The 22055-nt window shown below is 36.1% G+C and overlaps 1 protein-coding gene across 5 annotated transcripts in view; it reads left to right on the forward strand.

Moving 5' to 3' along the window:
* The window catches only part of alpha-Spec (alpha spectrin), a 93624-nt gene that overhangs the window by 28150 nt on the left and 43419 nt on the right, over positions 1 to 22055 (forward strand). For all 5 annotated transcript variants that reach the window (XM_083109966.1, XM_083109968.1, XM_083109969.1 and 2 more), the window contains exons 8-20: positions 2919 to 3089; positions 3954 to 4121; positions 5118 to 5357; positions 6707 to 6895; positions 7121 to 7276; positions 8614 to 8746; positions 10018 to 10202; positions 11174 to 11326; positions 12194 to 12353; positions 12719 to 12924; positions 14102 to 14329; positions 16138 to 16272; positions 17259 to 17519. In XM_083109966.1, the coding sequence (XP_082966092.1) occupies positions 2919 to 3089; positions 3954 to 4121; positions 5118 to 5357; positions 6707 to 6895; positions 7121 to 7276; positions 8614 to 8746; positions 10018 to 10202; positions 11174 to 11326; positions 12194 to 12353; positions 12719 to 12924; positions 14102 to 14329; positions 16138 to 16272; positions 17259 to 17519 (2385 nt within the window). The remainder of the gene's footprint in view (positions 1 to 2918; positions 3090 to 3953; positions 4122 to 5117; positions 5358 to 6706; positions 6896 to 7120; positions 7277 to 8613; positions 8747 to 10017; positions 10203 to 11173; positions 11327 to 12193; positions 12354 to 12718; positions 12925 to 14101; positions 14330 to 16137; positions 16273 to 17258; positions 17520 to 22055) is intronic.

A 22055-nucleotide genomic window follows, 5' to 3' on the forward strand; every position in this document is an offset into this window, starting at 1 on the left:
CGGGGTGGCGACACGTGGAAAACTGGGAAAAGTCAGAGAATCTGAGAGGTCAAAAAAAGTCTGGGAAATGTCAGGGACTTTTGTCTTGATTGGCCTTCCTTTTTTTGTGCGATGGAATGAATGTGCCAGGCATTTGCTTTGAAAGATGTCGTTATGAAGCACTACATGGGAACAGAAAAACTTGTTGACAAGTCTGAGCATGAACGTTTAGGCTCATTATATGCACAACACAATTACAGTGCCAGAAACTAGTGATGGGAGGGGGGAGGAGAGAGAGAAATTTCCGGAGGGCAGAAACATTTGATAAGCCTCTAAATATTATGTGGAAAATTTATTGAATTATCATTTTTTATTGTCTGTATGGGAGTAGTAAGGGGACAGGACTTTCAACAAAAGGAGGGGTGGGGTGGGGTTAACCACTGTGGCACTGTCCGATAGTTGTCGGACATTGATTGTTTTTGGATGTCTTCGGACTGCAACATCTGACGAAAATGGCATACATAAACAGAGCCTTGTGTATCCGAGGTTGTCTGCTGTGGTACCACATGTCATTGAACAAACCTTTGGCTCCGTTTATGCATGCCATTTTTGTCAAACGTAGCAGTTCGATATTTGTCATTCTGCCACATCTGACAAAAATTGCATGCATTGCACTCTTATGAATCCGAATTTCTTGGATATTCCAATACAACATTTGTTGTCATTTACGACGTTTGTCGGATAAAGCATCCAACAAAAATCACATGCATAATTGGAGCCTTAGTCTACTGCACCACTGCAAATATGCTGCTCGAATTTTATTACTCTTGTTGACTCACTTAACGTTATCAATGTAGCAATCCGTCCGAAGGTTTTTCTTCCCCTTGGCGTAATACTGGTTTTGCACAAGTTGCCATGTGTTTACAATGACATTGAACTATTCTTCGATATCAAGATAAATCCAACAATTCACGATATATGTTGAATAGTATCACATAAAAGTGAAACCGAAATCTGCGTTGGTAAACGTTTAAAACTTTGACAAGCGCATGCTCGTGAGAGATGGATATTAATCTGTCACTGTGAAGTTAATGTGCAATGTTATGAAATACAATACTAATAATAAATACATGTAAATATTTTAATATTATTATTACACATCATTCAGTCCTAAAAGGATATAACTTTCTTCAGTTATTTACGTTTCTCTGCCAACCCTAAATTTTCACATTTCATCTACTGATTTATGTGAGGGGCATCCAGACAGTAAGTTCCAATTAGCAAGGACCTTAATTTTTCGCAAACTCGATTACAGTGTACAATGTTAATTGCTGCGAAGTAGTGTTTATGAATGTGCAGAGATGTCTGGACACATTTTTTACCCGTTCAAAATAGCGAAATAACGCGAATGTGGCATAAAATGTGAATTTTTTGGCATTTTTAACCAATTATAAAAAATTACTTAACAACAAGAAACACCATGAAACCTAACATTCTTGTATTTTTTAGGTTTATAGAAACAAAATGTGCCATATTTGTGTGTTTAGAATGTGCAAGTTTTCCAACATTTTATCCAAGAGGAAACTATAATGCATTATATACGTGGAAAAATTCCGAAATCCACATTAAATCACGTACATATTTCCCACGATTTTTTAACTTCTATCAGAACAATTTGCACCACAGAGCAAAATGCCGGGGTTCTACTGTCACACTGAAGCTGCATCATCAGTATTTGTCCTTGCGAGAAGTATTTTGAATTACTGAGCGAAGTGGTGTAATTCTTGTGGGTATTGAGTGCTCACCTACCGCCACAGGGGAGTCATAAAATCGGCATTTGTAAAGCGAAAGATAATGGAAAATAGCTACCTCAAAATTCGGTTCCAACATATCAAACTGTCACGAGAATACGTGGACAATGTGACCTACAATTTAAAATAATAGTTTAAAAGCACAATGGAAGTGTACGTTTTGGTATATTCGGCAGCAAAATGTTCTAAAATAAAATCACGAATTTTGAGAAGTACATACAACACTAAAAAGTCGGAGAGATAATGCCAATTTTTGGTGCCATAATATATCAGTACCTGTTACATGAGATCGATTGATTGGTTTAGAATTTGTGGTTGCGTCGCCACATATGGCCACTTTGCACCCTTCAGTATATATGGGAAAAAATCCCCTTATCTAAAACCCTTACCTTAAAATTAAAAAAGTGTATGGAAAATAACTTTCCCAAAATAACTACCCAAGGTATCAAACACTCACAAAGAGGCATAGGCCATGTGACTTACAATTTAAAACAGTAGGTTAAAAACACCATGAAAGTATAATTTTAGGTATAATCCCCAGAAATTGCACTAAAAGAAAAAGTTAATTGGTGGGGTTTGAGAATGGCACCAATTTAGAAAAAAAATATAAAAAAATCAAGATCCCTACCGATTAGGCATTAATGAAACAAGAGTATCAGTAGTAATTTAGTTTATAATTGTCAGGGAAAAATGTAAATTTTGTCCTGGAAAATCTGGAAAAGTCAGGGAAATTCATTTCTGCTTGTTTGTAGCCACCCTGTATGTTACTTTCGAAATGTAGTTGATGCTGATTGCAATTCCAGCAGTAAAAGATATGAAAAAATATTGATGTTGCAATATTTCTGCTAGTGAATTAATTTTAAGCATAAAATATTTCAACAAGTATTTCTTTGAACTGAAGCGATTAGTGGCAAATAATCTTGAGATAGTGCTGGGTGATAAAATTTCAAATGAAATCTTATTTTTTCTATTTAGTGCACTAAAATTCCAAATATATTATCTATTAAAAATGCTGATTGTAAACAAATAATAAGTAGGCAGTTAATTCAAGTAAATTCTGGAGAAGGAAATAATTTAATTTTTTTTTAACATTGTGCAATGAAATTTTAATTTTCCATATGATTTCAGAGGAAACACGAGGGTGTGGAGAGAGACTTGGCTGCTTTGGAGGACAAGGTGACCAACTTGGGACAGGAGGCTGCAAGGTTGTGTGGAATCCATGCTGACCATGCTGACCAGATCCAGGCTAAGCATGAGGAAATTTTGGCCAACTGGGAAGGGCTTACAGCCAAAGCAAAGGTGAGAGTGTGCCAATGTCTTGTAGTTTGCATGAGTTGCTTATTATGATCTATATGTTTAAAGCTCCCAGTAAACATCACTAGTCAATGTACATTAATGCTAGAACTGTTAAGTCAAGATGCTTTCATCAAATGCTACTTACCCAGTTGTTGCTGTTGTCATTCCAATGACATAATTTCATTATTTTTGCATTCAATCATATAATACTTTTAAAAAATGTTCTGCAATTTTGTCCACTTTTATTATAAGGGAACCAACCAATACTGATGCTATTGATTCATGTCAATTTTCATCACTGATACCCATAATTTTTGCACAGTCCAGATATCTCATGGGGCCCATAAAATGCCACACGGATTTTTATAATTGAGAGATAACTATTTTAACATTACATTGATCTATAATGTAATGATTTGAATCCAGCTCCATGCAAAGTGGTTATCATAGCTACACCGCCAGAGGTCCGGGGTTTAAATCCTGAGCTAGGCAGGCATGTGGGGTGTTTGTGAATGTCCCTTCATCAGTTTCATCATACCATCACTTGTTCTCATCTTCGAGATTAGCCACTCAGTAAAATAAACCAAATTAATTCATGATTCAAATACATTATAGCAAAACTCTCGTAGATTGATGTGGTATAATTGGAAATGATGTTTGTACATTTATATTTATAAATATTCTGAACACAACTTTTAATTTACAATCTTGAAGCATCAGTATCTGAGCAAATCAGTAAGTGTCAGCATTTTTATGGTTCAAAGTAATATCTGTTCGGTTATAATTTGAATATAATGAAAGTCATGTTATAAAGTTTTAATAATCAACTTTGATGATGGTTTAACATATGTGTGTTATTTCGTGTAGGAACGAAGGCAGAAACTTGATGAATCATACTACCTGCATAGATTTTTGGCAGACTTCAGGGATCTTATTTCCTGGATCAATGACATGAAATCAATCATATCAGCTGATGAGCTGGCCAAGGATGTGGCAGGAGCCGAGGCCCTCCTTGAGAGACACCAGGAACACAAGGTAATAGTTGAATGCTTTGTTATGATATATAATATTTGATTTCTTAAAAGGTTACTTGCTTTCTTAGCTAAACCTTCCATATAACCTCTGGATTGTCTTCGCTGTTTACACTTATCTTCAATTGTGAATAGGAGTCTCTAACAATTGAAATTTTATTTTTATATACTATTAAAAAAAAAAAAACACCCTGTGGTATGTTAAATTTACCTTGTCACTAGTAACACAAATACAGCATGAACACCAGTAAATCATTACACTCTAGTTTTTGACCCTGTCAGTCATATTTAGCGGAGAAGCTTACTGGTAAGTTGAACTTTCAATCAGATGTTGGTCACCTAATTTTGGAAGCTGTACAGATTCTTCTGCTAGATGTCCTTGCAGTCGTCCAAAATTGAAATTGTTGTGAAGCAGTTGTTGAGTTGATTTGAGCTTTGCCATGGTTTCCATTTTCTTTTTAATCAGCGATTTCTAAATTTGTACTAATTACCATTAAACCATTGCCTCTGGAGCTACTGTGTTCTGCGATTGAGCTCCATGTTAGGTCCTCTCTGTCCATCATTTCTATCACATAATTGTTGTAATTAACCAAAACACTAGAAAAGTAATGGTAAATAAGCAAATTTTAAACAGTTTTCAGTTTCTTGCTTTGAATGTAAATTTTAAGTAGGTTCAAATAAATTATAAGGCATTCACGTAATATAAAATCCCTACAATTCACGGAAGACTTAATTTTGGTATTTGTTAAGGAGCATTGTATAGTTCAAATTTTGGATGTTACCAAAAAATTCTGCATTCTTTTTAAACTGTGGTTCGAGAAAGAATGGACTTACGTCTTCCTCTTTTCTCACCTCTTTTCTCAGTTCATTGAAGAGTGAACTGAATACTAAACGAGTTACATAGTTAGTTGTGCATCCTGAATTCTGATATTGGTGTCTTTGTGTGTTTCCAACTATTGCAAGTGCTTGTAAGCCTGAAGTTTGCACTTGAAACTTCCAGGGAGAAATTGATGCACGAGAGGATAGCTTCAGAGCCACAGCGGAGGCTGGGCAGCTTCTGCTGGACAGGGAGCATTATGCTTCGGAGGAGGTGAAGGAGAAGTTGGTGATCTTGGCAAGTGAGAAGACTTCTCTACTCTCCCTGTGGGAGGAGAGGCGCATCTTGTACGAGCAATGCATGGATTTGCAACTCTTCTACAGAGACACTGAGCAGGCAGACACCTGGATGGCTAAGCAGGAGGTAAGTCTTTTATTTGCAATTAAGTTATGCTCTTTGGGAGCATTTCTCAATTATGAATTATTTGCATTGTTTGTGCCAGCAGATTGAATGACCCCCACTTTTTTTTAGGAGGGTTTTTCTTACCCTAATAAAATAGTTAATGTGAAAATTGTAGCTGAACAGGGATTGAGTCTGGTTGTTTGCATTCCATGCCAAATGTGTTGGAACTTTAGGATGGAATACTAGAGACCATGGTTGACTGTCATTCTTTGTAACATTCACAACTATATAGTAAGGATAAAAATCTTTGATAAGGCATTTCATTATCACTGTTACTGTTATAAAAATGTTATATTACTATGGGATACATGCAACTGAAGTTGATTTCTGTTTGTCTTTTATTTATTGCAATAGTTTATAAATTTTTATGCTTGTTGCTAATTTAGGAACCCAGCAGCAACCATCTACAGAAAGTTGCACAAATATAATGTGGGACCTGTTACATTGGCATGACATAACCTGTCAGGAACATTTTGCTTTTGTGAACACAGATAAATACATCATGTTTACAGTAACTTGTTTATAGTGCAAATTATTTTTTTGTAATGGAAGTTCATATATGTTACTGTACATAGTTATTCAGTAATACAGTATGTTCTGAATTGAGACGTTCCATAATTTAGAACTTGAAATTAAGCAGATTAGATGCTTATCTGGAGAAAAGTTTAAAATTCTGTTATATATTCAGTATAGTTACACTCTTCTATTTGTAAGCATTAATGTGGAGTCAAGAAAAAATTGCCATTGTTTTGAAATCATTTAAACATGCCCTAAAATTACACAGTACTATAATTTGAAGGGCCAGGGGGAAAAACGATGAATGTCGATTTTTCGCCCATTTTGAGATCGCAACGCCATCTGATAGTTCAGAAGCTGTACTATAAGAATGAGAACGGCCTTGGTTGGGAAACGATGAGAAGTGCCTGAAAAACGCATTATTATTTTGGCATATATTAACGTTCTTATGGAAAGAAATACTTTGTTTTTCATTTCCTGGCAAATTGTCTCGAATGAACATTCATCGTTTTTCCCCCTGGCCCTTCATTTGTATTCAGTCTTTTGCCACATTAGCCACCAAGTAATCATAGAAATTGAATTTATACACAAGGTTTTTTTTTATATATAGTCTCTGACAATGTCAATTTTTTTCCAACCACATCATTCATGGTCAACATTGAAACAACCTTATGGAATGCCACAAGTACCTGTTACTTGACAGGATTTAAATATGCATAACTTCTTTTGTTAGTGTCAAAATTATTCAGAATGCTGTACTGCTTATCTGAAAATTGACCATTTTCTAATTTCAGGCATTCCTTGCTAATGAAGATTTGGGAGATTCCCTGGATTCCGTGGAGGCTCTGATCAAGAAACACGAAGATTTTGAGAAGTCCCTTGCTGCCCAGGAAGAGAAGATCAAGGCTCTGGATGAATTTGCAACCAAGCTGATTGAGGGTCAACATTATGCAGCTGATGATGTGGCACAAAGACGAACAATGGTAAGCTCAACATTGCATGTTTGCCTTGTACAAAAGAGCAGCCTCATGTAAAGGAAATACTTCGTTACACAGAGTTCAATTTTTTTCATTTAATTGTCACTGAAATTAATTTTGTGCATAGATATATTATAACATTTGCATTTTGTTGTATTATTGTGTTTGTTAGGTTCGAAACATTTGTAATGAATTGGGTGAGTGATGTTTTTTTCGGTTTTATCTGTACAGCTTCTGGAGAGACGATCTGCCTTGCTGGAGAAATCATCCCAACGGAGGGCCATTTTGGAGGACTCCTTCCGCCTGCAGCAATTCGAGAGAGATTGCGATGAAACTAAGGGATGGATTAACGAGAAACTGAAATTTGCTACTGATGACAGCTACCTGGTAAGTGTGGTCACGAATGAACGAACAGTTTTGTAGATATAAGCTCCAGGTATACAATCAATCTTAACCAAATTTAAGACACAAAAGTGAATGTCCGTACTTTTGGTAACTGATGAGTATGCCAGAAAAGTGTGATTAGTCCCAAGCATGTTGCAAAAAAACAAACCCTACTTCCTTAACATACTCGCTCTTATATCAAAGTACATATAAGTTTACAATGATACTCAAGGATAGGTCACCAGTGACCATTATGTATCTATATACAGTATGTACAAATATTCCTACCAATATTTTTACTGATGTAAAAATTATGACAGCTACCAGGTAAGTGTGGTCACGAATAAACAGTTTTGTAGATATAAGCTCCAGGTATACAATCTTTCTTAACCAAATTTAAGACACTCAAGTGAATGTCCGTACTTTTGGTAACTGATCAGTATGCCAGTAAAGTATGATTAGTCCAAAGCATGTTGCAAAAATCAAACCCTTCTTTCCTTTACATACTCCGCGGTAGCTCAGTCGTTAGGGCGTCAGACTACCATTCGAGAGACCCGGGTTCGATCCCCGGCAAGGGAGATTTTTCCACCTGTTCAAGCGGCTCCAGCACCCACCCAGTGTCGCACAAAGTGGGTTCCTGGAGGAAACTGGGGGTAAAAGTGGCCAGGGGCATGGTGCTGATCACATCACCCCCACCTTCAGCTGTGATCAAGCAAGTATGGAGTCGTAACTCCACAACCCCTATATGCCTGCATGGCATGGTGCAAAGCACAGAGGAGCACTTTACTTTCCTTTACAAATGGCCAGCAGATTTTTACTTCAGTAATAACATTGGTAGGAATATTTGTAGATGCTGTATATAGATACATAATGGTCACTGGTGAGGTATCCTAATTCAGTATCATTGTAAACTTATATGTACTTTGATATAAGAGAGAGTATGTTGCTTCCCCGGAGATGTACTGGTAACGTAGTCGCATTGTTATCAAGGGGTCCCAGGTTCAATATTCATCGGGGCCACATAGTGTTTCAAATCTCAGTTTATATTGTAGGTCTACTCCATATTATCCTACCTGTGCATATTTTGACTTACTACATATTTCAGATTTTGTCAGTTTTGTTTTGAAAACCTTACACTGAAATTCAAATTTTAATATTCTGTAATACTTAATCACCACAGGATATCTATTCATAAGTAATTCATTGTTTGAGCAGATGGTGACATTTTTTATGGATGAAGAGTAAATTATAAAATTGAGAGAAACTTACTATTTTAGCAAACTTTATTGCTTTCTTTTACGTTGAACTGCAGCAACTAATATATTTATCTTTTATTCAAGGACCCAACCAACTTGAATGGGAAAGTGCAGAAGCACCAGAATTTTGAACAAGAACTGAACGCCAACAAATCTCGCATTGAGGAGATAACATCAACTGGACAGGAGCTGATTGAAACCAGCCATTATGCTTCAGGTAGGGAGATTTAAACTTGACCATGAAACACATTGTGTACAGATCCACTACAATGTAGCAGAATCCTACAGTAGTTTTGAATGATAAATATACCTTTTTAATGTGCGATAACATAAATAATTCTGCAGCTTTATTAATATGAATATGGTGGAATCTTGATTTTACATTCACTGTCGTTACATTTTTTTACGTTATACATTCAATCTTCACAGTCCCAATAGATGAAAGTGCTGTAAAATTTCCCTCCATTTTTACATTTTCCTGCATTTTAAGTTCTTTCACCTTGGTCCCCTAAAAAACATAAAATCGAGGTTCCACTGTAATGGTTATTTTGAATATTGAAATAAATGCTATTTCAAAATAATAGCTAAATAATCATTTGGTAGCTCTAGAACCAAAGTGGAAATTTACCTTTTTGAATATACTCTCTTCTGCAGTATATTGGAAATTGGACACTTTTTAAAAATCTTTCCAGAGGAGGTAGTAAGAATAAGGATGAACAACATTAAAAATATAAAATGTCTGTATAAGAAACGCAGTGTTCTCATGCACATTATTTGGTCTTTTAGCGTTCTTTAGTCCATCAATCTTTCCCCATGTTTAGTTAATATTTCAATAGATGATCAACTATTTTTATTTTTGTGTTAGCTTCGGTATGTTTCAAAAGTACATGTTGTAATGGATTTATTGAAGAGTTTCTGCACAATTGAAGCAATTTTCATAATGATTGGTTTATGCATATTCTTCAGTATAGCTGCTTAATATTTCACTAGTTGCATCATTAAACTTCATTGTGATTATCGTAAAGCAGAAGAAAAGCGATATTCATAATCATCATCCTTCGCCATTTCCTGCTTCTGGCTGGGTCGGCATAGAAGTCAAGCCTCTCCATTTTCTTCTGGTTTTCCACCACTCCTCTCTTTCCACGGTGTTCCAATCTTCTCCTCTTCTCCTAACATTCTCCACTATCTACTCTTTCACAGACATCTTAGTCTCTCCTTTGGCCTTACTCCTTGTGCACTTTAATGTAAGCTCTTATTGGCAGTCTTTCTGCACCCATCCTCTTCATGTATCCAAACCATCTCATCTGTGCATGATCTATTCTGTCCTGAAGCTTCACCACCCCCACTGTCTGTTGGATCTCCTCATTCCTTATTCTATCCCTTCTAGTCTTCCCCGATATATTCCTTAAAAATTAGGGAATTACCAAAAGGTAATTAGATATAACAAAGTAGAGAGAACATTGAACTCATGCTCTGCATTTCTTGCAGATCAAATCCAGTCCCGTATGGATGAAATTGTCCAGTTGTGGGAGACGCTAGTTACCGCCACCGATAAGAAAGGATCCAAGCTGCAAGAAGCATCCCAGCAGCAGCAGTTCAATCGCACCGTGGAGGACATTGAGCTGTGGCTCTCTGAAATAGAAGGACAACTCATGAGCGAAGATTATGGAAAGGTGGGTGCTGTCAAATGCATGAGTTGGCTCTCTTGTCTAGCACATTATGTGGTACTTCCGATCTCGCCACCAAAGATCCTTGGTTCAAGTCTCGACCAGGAAATAGATATTCTTCGTGAAAGTCACTTCATCAGTTTCACCTAATTATCATTTCATCCTCATGATTGCAATTAGCCAAAAAGAGACAATTACAATCCCTTAAATGATTCATTGTAGAGAAATCTTCAACCAGGATTGTGAGAATACAAGATTATTATTTTTTATTAATCATTACTATGTAATTATTACAATTTTGTTTACTATGTACTTCAGTGCTTCAAAAGGAATTGATTACTTGTAAAACTTCAATACAAGGTGTTACTTCCAGGATAATCATTCTCATTTCATGGCAAATTGATCTGTGAACTTTCAAGAAGAAATGTACAAGATTTGTTCTATTTAGAAAACAATACAGTAGAACCCTGAATATATATATTCCTGTTTAACCCCGTAAGGACCAAAATAAATTCACTTTCTGGAAAAATTTCATATTTTTGTCATTTTTAATGTAATGTACAATATTACTTATTACAATTGTGTCCATAAGTCTGTCAATTACATAGATTCAAGAAAATATGAACACACCAAGTCCTGACATGAGTTCTTTCGTAATAAATGCAGGAGGCTCTGAAAATAGTCTCGAACATGAGAAAACTCAGGGTAAAAATATTTGACCAGAATTTGATAACCAGTGTTTGCCTGGCGTAAGTAGAGGAGGAGGTTAATGATTCTGCACAACTTTATATTGTTCAAGTTTTCCGTTGCAGCCTCACATAATGGAAAGTCTGCTTTATTTAGTTTTTAACGATCTTGTTACAGTTCTCTTCAGGAGACAAATTACGCTGCTAGATACAATTACTTTGATGCAGAAACACTGTTCTGGTTTGTTTCTTTTGTTCATGTTTCTGTAACATGACTTCTCTCCTCTGTAGGACCTCACCAGCGTGCAGAACTTGCAGAAGAAGCACGCCCTGCTGGAAGCTGATGTCGGATCCCACCAGGACAGAATTGAAGGCATTCGCATTGCTGCCAGCCAGTTTGTTGAGAGGGGACACTTCGATGCAGAAAACATAAAGGCCAAACAGGTACATATTCTTCATATTTGATGGAATTTTCTCAGCAAATCGTGTTCCAGAATGTAAGTAAATAACTTTCAGTTTGCATACCATAATCAAGGGTCGAGCTGTAATATTTCAGCTCCTCTAGTATCAGGTAGTTTGAGTACAGAAAAAACTTGTCTGTCTTGTACACAGTTTGTGCAAAAATTTTATTTGTGCTTCTATCATCTTGTAATCAAGGTGTCCTGGGGTCCAGCAGTCCAGATGAGCCTTTGTGTGTGTAAAGATGACTTAAAAAAAGCTTGTAGCATGGGGCTCAAGATTCAGTAAGGTATAGGATTACATTATTACTACAAATATGTAATATAGTATTTAGGCTCATCTAATAGTTCTTTAAACCAATGCTATAGATATTGTATAAGTGTTAAACATTTGAAAGGTTAGAGTGTAGATCATTTATTTATTGCTACTGTGCTATATCAGTTTCCCATAGTTGTATTGTAAAAGATAATAAATATGAATGAAATAATCAGAATATTAAATAGCTGACATTTTATAATGCAGGGGACATTTGTTCAACAATTTGGTTGCTGTATAAATGATCTTTTCATCTCATTGTACACAGACTTCAAAACTGTACTATCTCTACAGATACAACTTATACACGCTTAGTTCTAATGTTGCTTCTAGAAACTCAGCACCAGAAATTGGCCAAACAATGAAAATATAGAGCTCCATTTGGATGATAATGGAGGTAACCAAAATTAATAATTAACAAACCAGTAACTGCGTAGATAGGGTTGGTATGTACTTCTAATTTTTTATCTGATTTGTGTGTTCCTTGTACTGTGGAGAAAGAACTGCAAATTAATCTGAAGGAGTATTGCCTTGTAGGATGCACTTACTGATCGGTACGCAGCCCTGCACAGACCAATGAGCATCCGGAAGCAGCGTTTAATGGATTCACTTCAGGTACAGCAGCTGTTCAGAGATATTGAGGATGAGGAGGCTTGGATTAGAGAGAAAGAACCTGTGGCTGCTTCCACTAATAGAGGTACGGTGGTGCTTATTATTCTGTTTCATTGCCTAAAACAAGTAACCTATTGTATCTGTATCCTCAGTATCTTTGTCCTCATTAGGGTACACTTTACATTTTGGATTGCATCCAGCAGCCCCTTCTCCTGCTGTAAAATATTGTGTTCCCTGCCACTGAATGTTAAACATTTAATGCTAGTGCCACTGCTACAAGCCTTATGTATGGTGATGCATTTGTGTGTGTCGAGAATAACCAATCACTTGTAACCTTTCTCATGCATGATTGGTCTTCATGTCACTTTCAGTTGTAGTCAGATTTTTTAACTACAAAATTTGTAGAATATGTACTGTCATAAATATGAATTTGTTTTTGCTCTTTTATAGGTCGTGACTTGATAGGTGTGCAAAATCTGATCAAGAAGCACCAAGCCGTGTTGGCTGAGATCAACAACCATGAGAACAGGATTGCTGCCGTGTGCCTTTCTGGCCAGCAGATGCTTGACGAAGGTCACTTCGCATCAGATGAGATCAAGCAGCGTGTGGGGACTCTGAATGACCACTGGACTCAGCTGAAGGAGAAGGCTTTGCAGGTAATTTATCTGTTCATAGTAAACTATGCCTGTATATAATCTCTAGGGCTAAAGATAATTATACTAAATTGCTTTTGTAACACACAGTGAACTGCAACAGCTGCACAACATACAAAATCTGAGCATGATCTTAGCACTGGGTTCAAAGTCAAGTACCATCGTGAGTGTCCCAGTGTGCTTGTTACGTTCTGAGGTAGATAAGCACCATAAAATAAGCTTAACACAATGTGAAACATGCAAGATTTCTCACTAGTATTTAGTACTAAACCCAGCATTTTTTCTTCATTGAAGTTTTTTCTTTGTATGATTCAACCAAATTGTAAGGGGGGGGGGAAATCTTATTGCAACTTGTAATATTTCAGCTTAAATCTTGAAGCTTTTGTAAGAAAGTAATATAAATTGGCCTTCAAGAACAGGTTTTGCATTATTAGTAGAGGCATGCACATTTCATTTTTGATGGAAACACTAAGTGTAAGATAACACAGATAACACATTGTAACATTGTAATGTTCATTTTTCATGTTTTGAAAGGTGTGAGGTTCATTTTGATACCATGTTTTGTCCCAAAATAATGTGAAATTTACAAAGACAAAATTTAGAGTTTATTTACAGACAACACTTTCTGAATAGGATTTGTAGCTTTCTTGGCGACATGATTCGAACAAGTTTTCACAGGTTACGAGCCAGGTTAAATCGGTGAAAGCTTACAATGTTTTGAGCACATACATAGCTCTCATTATCAGGGAATGTGATGTCTTTCTAAAGTCTGAATCATGCAAATCATGGAAAATTGATTAATTTTTCTACAAATATTTGAGAAGTAAAAATTGTACTCATTTACAAGGGAGTCAGATTAATACTGATAACTGCATAAATGTGTTATTGGAAGGGGAATGTTTATTTTGTGTAACAAGTGTAGCTTTTAAATCAAAAGTGGGCTTCACCAGTTTAACACTGAAATGACATTTTGTGTACTGCTTTTGATCCTGACATGTGCCCAGTCTTTGTACTGAAATATTGCACTTTTATACAATAGAAATATCTGGTCCTAGTTATTGGCAACACTCGTACTCCTGCCTATCCTCACCAAAATTGGTATGTAAACAATGTTACATTGTAACAAAACTTTGCAACTTTAACTGAGCTGTACCTCTATCTCTTTGTACTTTCATTACAGAGAAAGCAAGATCTGGAAGACTCCCTTCAGGCCCACCAATACTTTGCGGATGCAAACGAAGCAGAATCCTGGATAAAGGAGAAGGAGCCCATCGTTACCAATCCTGATTATGGCAAGGATGAGGATTCTTCAGAGGCATTGTTGAAGAAACACGAAGCCCTGATGTCTGATTTGGAGGCTTTTGGGAACACAATCAGTTCCCTCAGAGAGCAGGCGCAATCTTGCAGGGTAAGAGTTTTTGGAATTATCTACCTCTGCCACCATAAAACTCCATATTTATATTGTACAGTATTTTATTTCATGGAAGATTGTTTTGCCTCTGGCAGTTCTTTGATGTTTTGTACACTGCTGTAAAGAAGGCAGTCACTAGAGTACAGTAACATATGTGAAGAATTAATTGAAATAATAGAAGGAAAGAAAGTGCACATCAAAATTACCGTATTTACTCCTGTATAATGTGCACTTTTTTCCAAAATTTTTGCCCCCAAAAACTGTGGTGCGTATTATGCACGGAATAATTCAGACAGCCAACATGAAACCGTACATGGTCATTCCATGGTTTTGGGAAACTTGCATTGATTTTTCATGTTTACGGAATCCTATCATGTTATATATCATTGTAAAGCTTGAATCCTGCAGTTTCTCAATATAGAAACAGTATTCCATACAAGTTAACGACACTAATGTGAAATGCGGTTGAAATAAGTTCATCAAAAAATGAAGAAACGTTCTGATTTTTATGGTACTTTGGATGAAAGAAAACAAGGAAAAAGATAATAAAAATTAAAATGTGTTACTTGCCAAATAATCAAATATGGAGTGTGTAAATTCCTTAATGGAAGAAATCTTGTGCTTCTAACTGCTATTTGGAAGGTCCTGAATGTGCCTCGTATAAATGTTACATTAGTTGCGGAAAGAGAAAGTATATATTTTGAAAAAGAAGGAATGAGCAATTGAATAGGTATGATGTCATTCACTCTTGATCAGCATAGCAACAGATTTACAACCTACAACTAAGAAAGCCATTCTTGAAACTGGATTGTACTGTGCATTATATACGAGAAATATTTTTTTTCACTTTTACCCATCCAAAACCAGAGTGCGCATTATACACGCACGCGCACTATACACTCTTAAATACGGTATATTCATTATGGGTGATATGTGAAAGCAGTGTATGTTATTTTCTTCTCTTTCTCTGTACATTACAGACTACTATTCTGTGCAAAAAATAGCAATTTTCCAGTAAACCTTTTCAGATTTGCTATTGTCAAGCAATACTGTGTGCAGGGTCTTTTTCATGAGTGCCAATGGGCCACCCCTGTGGGGGAGTGGTTATCACATTGTGCTATGATGCCAGGGGTCCCAGGTTCAAATCCTGTCCCGGACATGTATATTTGTGAGTGTCCATTCATTAATTTCATCATATCATCACTCATCCCCATCTTTGCAAATTAGCCAAAAGTGGCACAAAAAAGCGAAGTAAAATAAAGCAAATCAAATCACAAATGAGTGCCAATAGATAGGATGGTTAATCAGTATACTACAATATACCGATAAAGTAAATGAAAGTAAAGTATTGAAGAAAAAAGGGGGAAGTCTGGTGTGTATACTACAATATACCAGTATTGTAGTACACACACCAGACCCCCCTTTGCCTTCATTTACTTCTTTTTGCATTTACTCTTAAGAATTTGGAATTTACAATTTCCTGCTAATATAATCAGAAACAGAGGACTGTTTTTAAATCATTCCACCTAGTCCTAACTTCCTCGGTTTCTGTCAGCTGAAGAATTTGTAGAATTCAAAGAATCGGAAGAATTTGTTTCAGATGAAGAATTAATGAAACATAACTACAATTACATTCCTTTTTTTCTATTAAAGTAAATTATGGAAACTTCATTTTTATTACTTTATTAACAGAGTCCTCTGTTCTTTATGTTTATGATAAGAGAATGTTATAAAATCTGAATGTAATATTTGAACATATTAGTCTCCCATGGATTTTACATTTTGACTGTTTATATTGTTTCCAGCAACAAGAAACCCCAGTCATTGACGTAACCGGAAAGGAGTGTGTGATTGCATTGTATGACTACACAGAAAAGTCACCTCGTGAAGTGTCCATGAAGAAAGGAGATGTTTTAACTCTCCTGAATTCCAACAATAAGGTTAGTCCCCCTTTTCATTTTTATAAGTTGATAAACCCTGGTATCTTAATGGTCAAATCACATATTCCAGAAAGTCAGTGTAATGGTTGTGAAAATTGTCTTGGAAGATGTAAAAGATTTAAATTAATACACACAATGCTCAATTGACCATGTTTTTGAACGTGTATTAACTATGGTTAGTGTTTTTTTTCAAGAAAGGAAAGTATTTTAATAACTGGAACTGCTTTTTCAAGCTAGTGTTGATTTTTTTCCCATCAATTGAGTAACAACAAATGGTTACCTAATTCTGAAATTTTACTATTAGTTCAATAGTATTGTGTATATTAGGGATGGATAGATAAACTAATGATGAAATATTAATGATACCTGTTCTATTAAGAACCTTAAAGGTCCATTAACCTCCTTGATGACAGGAGACTGCAGTAGGTTTTTGCCTCGGAAAATGAATCTGCATGTTTTGACCTTGTACAAAACAAGGGTGTGTTGAATTACAGTAGATCAGTTTACTCTTAAAAATTGGAAAAAAACGGCAATTTTGCACTAAGCTATTTCTTAAAATATTTTTTGGCAAAATCATCAGCAATTTTGCATGTAAATTGATATGTCCATATTGGTGGATACCGATTTATCTGGCCTATCCCTAGTAAATATTGACAACATAGAATGAATTTTATCACTACCAGAGTAAAAATCCTGTAAAGCATGATTATCCTAATAACTTGCTAATAATGTTTTCATGTTAATAAATATGTATTATATATGTGTGAGTGGACCTTCCTGAAAACGTAATTGTAACATTGTTTCTCTTCAATTAAGGGCTCTGTGTTCAATTCTTGGTGGAGCTACATTGCAGTGATTCAAGACCCCACTATAAATATACTTAGGTCCTGTGCCAATTAGCCTGTCCTAGCCTAAAGTGAACTTAAAATGAACTTTGATGTAAGAATAATAGGTGTGGAGTTCTAATAGTTCCATATTTGTTCCAGGATTGGTGGAAAGTTGAAGTGAACGACAGACAAGGATTTGTCCCAGCTGCTTACGTGAAGAAGATTGAAGCCGGTCTCTCTGCGTCCCAACAGAACCTGGCAGACAACAGCTCCATCGCTGCTCGGCAGAACCAGATTCAAGGACAGTACGATAATCTCCTGGCCCTTGCTCGTGAGAGGCAGAATAAACTCAATGAAACAGTCAAGGCATACGTGCTGGTTCGTGAGGCTGCCGAACTGGCCACATGGATTAAGGACAAAGTAAGTTGTTTCTTCTTGGGCACATGTGGACTGTGAATGTGTATTGCAGTTTGAAATGAATATTTATACTCGCACTTTCTCATTATTCAAGTGAAATTCCCAGTATTAAATTGTGCTGTAAAAAATCTATGCACAGCATAAAATACTTTAGAATTTAGATGTTGAACTCTGTGGTAGAGTGGGTTGTCATAGCATGCTACAATGCCAGGAGCACCAGTTTCGAATACCAGCCTGGTCATGTGTGTTTTTTGTAAGTGCCCTTTATCGTATCATCACTCATCCTTGCATCATGCTAAAATGAGATGTTAATTAACAAAAGTACAAATACAAATTTTGTATTTTATACCCAGATATATATTGTAATTTCAAAATCACTATAAAACAAAATATCGTGAATGGAATAAAAGACTAGTGTCTAGACATTTACCTTAAAATCTATTCAAATTTTGAAACTATAGTGAGATTTCTTTTAGGGATTGAGAAAGGAAGGATAGCTTTTTATCTAAGACACAACATTTGAAAATAGATAACCTGGTAACAATATTATTTCTTGATATTTCCACTCCTTGTTCTTTAATATGGAAAGTTCCTACAATCTGATGGGGAAAGCAAGATGATTCTGGAAAGTTTAAAATGTAGCATTTCAATTTGTTGTACATTAGTACATTTGCCAAATTCAACTAATTGTATAAATTGTTGCAATTTTCCAGCAAATTATACGAAAAATTTTAGTTGCTTTTCATGAAAAAATATAAATATGCTGACCAAGGCAGTAATTTATTTTTATTAAAAACATAAACTAAACGTAACGTTTCAACCTTCTAGCAAGGTCTTCATCAGACTCTGTATCAAGTAAAAAAGTAACAAGATACACAAAAAGGGCATTATATATACACAAACTTTACTCCCTCCAGACTATTAGAAAGTTGTTAGGAACTTTCTAGCAGGTGGCTTTCATTTTCCAACTGTACTTTCACCTAAAAGGCTAAACATAATTACTTTCATATAGAATGTGAAGAGATATTCATATTGAATATCTCACGCTCTTTTTTCCTTCATTTTTCTCCCTTCTCCTCTCCTCTCCCTCTCTTGTCCTTTCCACTCTTTCTAACACTTTCTTCCATTCTTTGTTTAACTTCAGTCCCCCATTCCAGTTCATTGTGTCTTCTTCACCTTTCTTCTCTATTTCCTTGGCTTCCTTCCATTTTCTCACTAGCATTCTCTTCTCCCTTCCTATCTGCTTAGCCTCATCCCACTCTATGTCATGTCCTGTTTCTCTCGTGTGTTTAAATATTGCATTTCTCTCTCTCTTAAGTCGTACATCATCCCTATGTTGTTTCAACCTATCTTTTAGTCTCTTTTTTGTTTCTCGTATGTACACACTCGGACATTCTTTACATTTTACTTCGTAGATAATCCCTTCCTCTTCCTCTTCTCTGTTTTCCTTTTTCTTGTTTGCATTCTTCGCTATTCCTAAGATGCTTCTTCCTCCCTTCCTGTAAGTTTTAATGCCCGCTTTTCTAAGCACTTTGCATATCTTTTCCGTGGTCTTCCCCATACTCCTTATTCCAAACCTTCTCTCTTTTTCTTTCTCTTCATCTTTTTCTTTCTCTTCCAATTCTCCCCTTCCTCTTTTCTTCCTTCTTCTGTTAATGTCTAGTCTATCCTGCTTCTCATAGCCATTCTTTTCCAGCTGTTTCCATAGGCTATTTATTTTGCCTTCTTTTTCACATTCCTTCGTGCATATTTTCGTTATTCTGTCCTCCATATTCTTTATGAAATTTCTTTTTGTCACCTCACTTACATCACTTCTTTTGTGGCAGAAAACCCCTGCTGCACACTTCTTCTGATGCCAAGCGGTTTCAATTTCTTCTCCTCTCCTCCTTATCATCAATATATCAAGGTAGCTTAACTTGCCTCCTTCTTCTATTTCAAGTTCCAATAAAATCCCTCTTTCTTCATCTTGTATTTCTTTGGCAAAAATGTCGAGCTGCCTCTTTGTTCCCTTCCATATGCCAAAACAATCGTCCACATATCTGCAAAACAGAATTATTTTGTCACCTCCTTTTTCTATCACTTTCTTTTCCCATTCATTCATAACCAATTCAGCCAATGCTGGGCTTAGGCTAGAACCTATATTCAGTCCTTCACTCATTAACATTATTTTATCTCCCATTATACTGTAACCGTTATTCCAAATGGTTTCCAGCGCCTTCACTACCCTTTCACTATCCCATTCTCCTATACAGTAGAGCGTCGATTATCCGAAGTAATTGGGGAACATGGGTGTTCGGAAAACTGGTTTGTTCGGATAATCGAACTGTACATGTTTATTTGCCAAAAAGAAGTACTGTACAGTAAATTTATTCATAAAAACAGGCATCTCTTTAAGTATGTATTACAAAGTAACGTACAAAGGCAACTTTAGTAGGAATATATAGTATGTGGTACAGTTTATTAAACAAAAATATGTACATATTACATACGCATTTTGCATGAACAATACACACAGTACACAAAATTAACGTTTAAAAAAATCCTTTATTTTGGTCTAAGCAAGCCTACACGCTTACGAGCAGCTAAGTCACGTACTTTTTTCATTACAGATATCTGAAAGTGAGCGAGTACACAGTTCGGTTAAGCGGTCGTTCGGTTGACCGACGTTCGGATAATCGACGCTCTACTGTAATTTCCTTTCCCATTCTCTTTTTAATAATGTCCAAAACGTGTCCCCTCTTGAGGCTTGGGAACATACTTTTTACATCTAAGCTAAACATTGTCGTCTTCATCTCATTTAACTTAAGTCCTTTTATGAGGTCTACTACTTGCTCACTGTTCTTAACTGCTCTGCTTTCTTGCTGTGTTACTAACACTTCAATAACTTTCTTTAATTTCTTTTCCAAGGGTTCCAAAATATTGTTTCTGCAATTCATTACTGGTCTTAACTTTATCTCCTCTTTGTGTATCTTTGGAAAGCCTTTCAAACTTGGTAGTCTTCCTGTCTCCTTTATGCATTTCTTGAATCCACTCCTCCTACAGTCTTGTATGACCCTTTCTTTTATAGTTTGTTCTTCTTCTCTTCCACAAATCTCCTCATATCCATTTTCTTTTAGGTTTTCAAACTTCCTCTCGTACCATTCTCTTTCCATCACCACAATTGCTCCTCCTTTATCTGCCTGCTCTATCACCACATCATTTCTTTTCTTGATTTTCTTCATCCCTTCCCTTTCTTTCTGACTCAAATTATCTACTTTTCTTTGTTTTCCCATTTCTTTCTTCAGTATGGCTGCTGTTCTTCTTCTAATCCTGTCTCTAGCTGGTTCTTCTTTTATGTGGAGTTGAAGAAGAAAGGAGAGGGACTAGGATGGAAAGAAGAAAGGGGAGAAGAGGAAGAAGAAGAGGATACCAGAAGAAGAGTTGTGGTAATAGGGAACGTAGACCTATCAAAAGAAGAGGAAGCTTTTTTATAACTAGGTAGAGGTTTCAAAGTCAAAGAAAGAAATGTAGATTATGAGGAAGTTATATATGACATTGAAGAAGCAGTACTCCACATAAAAGAAGAACCAGCTAGAGACAGGATTAGAAGAAGAACAGCAGCCATACTGAAGAAAGAAATGGGAAAACAAAGAAAAGTAGATAATTTGAGTCAGAAAGAAAGGGAAGGGATGAAGAAAATCAAGAAAAGAAATGATGTGGTGATAGAACAGGCAGATAAAGGAGGAGCAATTGTTGTGATGGAAAGAGAATGGTACGAGAGGAAGTTTGAAAACCTAAAAGAAAACGGATATGAGGAGATTTGTGGAATAGAAGAAGAACAAACTATAAAAGAAAGGGTCATACAAGACTGTAGGAGGAGTGGATTCAAGAAATGCATAAAGGAGACAGGAAGACTACCAAGTTTGAAAGGCTTTCCAAAGATACACAAAGAGGAGATAAAGTTAAGACCAGTAATGAATTGCAGAAACAATATTTTGGAACCCTTGGAAAAGAAATTAAAGAAAGTTATTGAAGTGTTAGTAACACAGCAAGAAAGCAGAGCAGTTAAGAACAGTGAGCAAGTAGTAGACCTCATAAAAGGACTTAAGTTAAATGAGATGAAGACGACAATGTTTAGCTTAGATGTAAAAAGTATGTTCCCAAGCATCAAGAGGGGACACGTTTTGGACATTATTAAAAAAAGAATGGGAAAGGAAATTATAGGAGAATGGGATAGTGAAAGGGTAGTGAAGGCGCTGGAAACCATTTGGAATAACGGTTACAGTATAATGGGAGATAAAATAATGTTAATGAGTGAAGGACTGAATATAGGTTCTAGCCTAAGCCCAGCATTGGCTGAATTGGTTATGAATGAATGGGAAAAGAAAGTGATAGAAAAAGGAGGTGACAAAATAATTCTGTTTTGCAGATATGTGGACGATTGTTTTGGCATATGGAAGGGAACGAAGAGGCAGCTCGACATTTTTGCCAAGGAAATACAAGATGAAGAAAGAGGGATTTTATTGGAACTTGAAATAGAAGAAGAAGGCAAGTTAAGCT

Source organism: Lepisma saccharinum, chromosome 23 (genome assembly GCF_977018435.1).
Source record: "Lepisma saccharinum chromosome 23, izLepSacc3.1, whole genome shotgun sequence".
In the NCBI taxonomy this organism is placed as follows: domain Eukaryota; kingdom Metazoa; phylum Arthropoda; class Insecta; order Zygentoma; family Lepismatidae; genus Lepisma; species Lepisma saccharinum.